Source organism: Desmodus rotundus, chromosome 9 (assembly GCF_022682495.2).
Source record: "Desmodus rotundus isolate HL8 chromosome 9, HLdesRot8A.1, whole genome shotgun sequence".
In the NCBI taxonomy this organism is placed as follows: Eukaryota; Metazoa; Chordata; class Mammalia; order Chiroptera; family Phyllostomidae; genus Desmodus; species Desmodus rotundus.
In genome coordinates this window covers 46,724,140-46,729,053 of record NC_071395.1, presented here as the reverse complement: position 1 = coordinate 46,729,053, position 4,914 = coordinate 46,724,140, and the positions used below count along the sequence as shown (strand labels likewise).

Below are 4,914 nucleotides of genomic sequence, written 5' to 3'. Positions count from 1 at the left end.
TTTATTTTTAATTAGAAGCAATTTCAATAAGATCAAAGGGCGTAAGGTAATGGATATATCTAGGGATTAAAATTAATTTGGAATTACACACAAGAACATACATAAAATTTTTGTAAATTTTATACAAGAATTAACATGTTATAAAATTCTTTTTTAGAAAACCCTTTACTACTCTTTCTACAAAACAAGAAGAAATTACTTACAATGATGTATAGGGTATAGCACTAATAAAGCTCCTTCTTTTTACAAAGTCATAAGCATGTAATTCTGTAACATAACAGTATCACAGTCAAACACACCATATGACATTTTAGGTGAAATGTTGAAATTGCTGTCAATTTCATATGAGGCATTCATATACCCAACCAACCACACTCAAGCAAGCCTTACGTGTGCCAGCCCTGTATGTCATTTGAGAAGAAATTATTCTAAAGACATCAGTGTTGCCAAAGAATTAAAGAAACACTTTCAAATATATCTAATGAAGGGGGAAAAAAACCTTTTGATTTTAGGAAAAAGGAGTAAGGGAAAATCTGTGTATATAATAGATAAAGTAGAAAGTATAATAAAATGGTGGCTTCAATTGTATAAAGAAGTTGAAACAAAAAAAAACAAATTCCAGCACAGAAATGAAATAAGGAAGTTCAAAACCCCAAATCTGATTAAATTATCACAATTTCTGGGTTTGAATCTTAGGGCAAAGAAGGCAAATATAATTTTTCGGCATCAAGTGATTGTCCCTTGTGTACCTGCCACCACAAAGAATCTTTTGAGAGCTCTTTTTATATCCTTGTTCCTGAGACTGTAGATGAAGGGGTTCAGCATAGGTGTGACCACAGTGTACAATAATGAGGTGATTGCACTTGACTGTGAGCTGTCGGTAACAGCAGAGGTGAGATACACTCCTAGGCTTGTACAGTAAAATAAGAGGACAACTGAGAGGTGAGATGCACAGGTGGAAAATGCTTTATCCTTGCCCTGAGCTGATGGGATTGCCCGTATGGAAGACACGATCTTAGAGTAAGAGTAAAGGATCCCAGCCAGGGGACCACTACCTAGTAACACAGTTATAAAATAAATCACAATGTTGTTAAGAAAGGTGTCAGAACAGGCAAGTTGGGTAATCTGATTGAGTTCACAGAAAAAGTGGGGGATTTCCAAGTCTGGGCAGAAGGATAGCTTCAACACCATCAAGCACTGTAACAGGGAATTCAGGGCACTTATGATCCAGGACACCAGAAGCAGCAGTCCACAGAGCCGGGGGTTCATGATGACCATGTAGTGCAGGGGGTGGCAGATGGCCACATATCGGTCATAGGCCATCACAGTCAGGAGGAAGTTGTCCCAACCTCCAAAGAGTAAAAAAAAATACATCTGTGTGATGCAGCCTGCATAGGTGATGGCTTTGCTCTGTGTCTGGATGATCAGCAGCATCTTTGGGACAGTGGTGGAGGTGAAACAGATGTCTATCAGGGACAGGTTAGAGAGGAAGAAGTACATGGGCATGTGGAGGTGGGAGTCTAAGCTGACAGCCAGGATGATGAGCAGGTTTCCCAACACAGTGATCAGGTACATGCAGAGGAAGAGCCCAAATAGGAGAGGCTGCAGTTCTGGTTCCTCTGACAGTCCCAGGAGATGAAATTCTGACACTCTTGTGATGTTCCCTGAATCCATGAGGTGGAGGTAACTTTGAAGAAAGAGAAAAAGAACAGGGGTAATTATCATACAAACCAGTATTACTCATATAGCTGTAATGCTACAGTTTATTCATTGTAGTTAAGATATCAATTTCAGTATTTGGGGATGGATTTGTTCCCCTCTAGGAGTTTTCTGTGTTAATCGGAGCACAAATTTTTGTCCCAATCTGTTCTTTTTCCCCCTAAGGTGTTAGCCTAACCACAGTATTAAGGATGAATTATTCAAGTTTTTCAGGAATACAAACTGAGTGCCTACTGTGTTTTCGGCACTGTCTAAGCTGTGAGGAGATGGTGCTGAAGAACACAAGTCCTTACAAGCCAATATTGGGGAAAGAATGTAGAAGCAAAAAATAGAAATAAATATAACATTACACATGGTGACAAATCCTATGAAGAAAACAAAAGCAGGTCTAAAAGGGAAAGTGTCTAGGACGTTCTATTTCTCATGGGTTTTTAGGCAAGACCTGCCAACAAGTAACATTTCAGCTCTCAACTCAAGAGAGAAAGGGAGGGAGATCAAGGTTGTATGAGCAAGTGTGTACCTGGCAGTGGGTATGAGTGCTACCAAGGCCTTAGGGAGGAGCTGAAGGGGTTTAGCAATTTGCTAAAAAGTAATATCAGAGTATATAAAGGGCCTTGGTTATGATTTTTTCTGGTTTCTTCTAGTCAGGGGGTCTCAACCCAAAGTTATTTTACACCTAGCAATGTTTAAAGGGATACCACTAAACACCTACAATTCATGCTCTCACAAATAAATACCCCTCTATTTATTATCCATCCCCAAATGTAAATTGTAAAAGGTAACAAAATCTAGTTTAGACCAGCACTTCCTCAGTTTCAAATGCATATAGTGTACCCAGGATTCTAGTTCAAATGCAGAATCTGACTCAGCAGATTCTTCAGGCTCAGAGAAGCTGTGTATCTGACAAGCTCCCAGGTAGTGTTGACACTGCAGGTCTTGGTCTGGGGACCACTCTCTGAGAAGAAAGGCTGTGGTTCTCTGTTAGACTCAATTACAGGTTGTTTCAGTTCCTGTGATCCAGATATTGTCTTTGCATAGAGTTTTGGCGTAAGATTGTATTCACTCATTCCAGAGGCTATGGTTAAATCTGTGTATCCTTTGTATAAGGGCCCTTGAGTAACACATAATCATAGTATTCTGAAAAACAATTTGTAGCAGGCAGAATTCTGACCTCTGTAAGATGTCCACATCCTAATCCCCATTACATTTGAATATGATGTTTTTTATATCAACTAGAGGATGAGGTAGCAGAAGGAACAGGGCTGCTAATCAGCTGACTTTAAGGTAGAACATGAGCAGGATCATCCAGGGGAACAAGGTCAGCACAGTGCTCCCCTAGATGCAGAGAGGGAGACCAGAAGAAAAATGCAACACTGCTGGATTTGATGAAGGAGGGAGGGCCCTGAGCTGAGGAATGCAGGTGGTCAGAACACAAACTGGGATTAAGAAAACATATTGTCCCCTGAGCGTCTAGGAAGAACCCAGCCCTGAAGACACCTTGAGATTAGCCAGTGAGACTCTTGTCAGGCTCTGACACCTAGACCTCTACTCCCATATCTGTGCTCACTGTGAACGACTGGTGTGGGAGCACTTCCCAGCAGTCTCGGCAGTCTAATAGAGTCAGTCATCCAGTGGCATGAGATAGAGGGGCTGAGCTTAAGTGTCTGTATTCATTAGCTTCCTTGGGTAGGCATTTTACTTTGAAAATCCACGGGAATGGAACAGAAATTTTAAAATATTTGGAGATTTCCACCCCATTAGCTGGGACAGTGAAGTCTTCATGGCATAAATATAAATGTGAACTAGGATGTCTTGGTGTTGTTGAGATTTAAGGTACAATGTGTGACCTTAATGTTTTCATTCCTGAATTTTCAAAACTATTGTTTCTCAGCACACTACACTCTTTGGCTAGAAGTGGGTGAGTCCTCAATTTATATTCCCAAGAGCATGACAGAATGTTTCATTCAATGCATAGAAAAATGTGCACTGTGTGGAAAGGCTGAGCGTGGGAAAGGAATTTCTACTAACTATTTGAATATAGAAATAATAGGACACAAAATCCCAAAATATATGAGCCTCACCAGTAATGAAGTAAAACTACTTAGTATTCCACTTTAGACTTATTAAATATTTTCTCATGTGAATATGCAGCATGAGAGAAGATGCTGCAATGTCTGCCTCGCTAACTGCTACTGCAAGGTGCTGTCTACTTCTACTGGTTGGGTTTTCAATGAATACACAACATGCTGAAATATACCGAGTCTTAGGATGGGGAGAAAAGGCACACAACTGTAATTGAATAACAATAAAAAATTAAAATAAAAAAAAGAAATTTAGTACAAACACTCACTTCATTGCACTGCTTTTTAATGCTCCATTTCATCTCCAAAAACAAAATTCCTCAGAAGCATTTTCATTTGCCTGTAGCCATTTCATGCATCTCACTCATTGTACAGCACCATCTGACTGGACTCCCAGTCCCATTACTTGGCCCTCAAATGCAAATTCAAACAGACACATCCTTGTTAACATATTAAGTAAATTAAGTATAAATTAGTTCCTTAACCAAGAACACAAACAGAGATATTTGGTCTCAAGGCTGGGATGATTAGGGTCCTAGTGACTCAGTAAAAGTTCTCAGGTTCCAGCCTCTTTGACCCTTTCCTGATGTACCTACCAGGCACTCAGACTCCCCTGGATGGGTTTTCTGAAAGGAAGGTTTCTGTGTGTAAGTGAGAATTGCTCCCTGTAGGGTTGATGATGGAGACTGAAGCTCTCTCCCACACAAGACAGTAGGAAGGAGTGAAGCATCAGTTCTTGAGCAAGACTTAGGAATCACCAGGAACAACCATGTCCTATCTACCATCATTGTACACCCAGTGCAGTACACCCAGGTACTGCATGGGGAGATATTCACAACTCTCTGTGTATTGGCTCATCAGACACGTTTCCCTCTTGTTATTCCTACATCTGAGTACATAATTTCCCCCCGGGCCTCTGTAATTAACAGGAAGAAAATTTTTCCTAATGATTCTCAGATCTCAAAAGACCATGTTAGAAGTCAGGTGAATTTAGATTTTATGACTCCTTGTCTTGGATATCATCTGCTTCCCAGAAGTCTCACCTCCTAGTACCTTTTTCCAACACTGAGTTAACATTTTCTCCAAAGTCTGAGACTGTGAAACCCATCAGAAC

General features: G+C 40.3%; 1 protein-coding gene across 1 annotated transcript; it reads right to left on the bottom strand.

Moving 5' to 3' along the window:
* Positions 1-239: 239 nt before the first annotated feature.
* LOC128779206 (olfactory receptor 7A17) lies at positions 240-4,554 on the bottom strand. The gene is made up of 3 exons (XM_053910978.1): positions 4,397-4,554; positions 4,070-4,212; positions 240-1,687 (listed from the first exon to the last, which is right to left on the bottom strand). The coding sequence occupies exons 2-3, from the start codon at positions 4,072-4,074 to the stop codon at positions 727-729; spliced, it is 966 nt and encodes a 321-aa protein (XP_053766953.1). The 5' UTR covers positions 4,075-4,212; positions 4,397-4,554; the 3' UTR covers positions 240-726.
* Between the last annotated feature and the right edge of the window lie 360 nt (positions 4,555-4,914).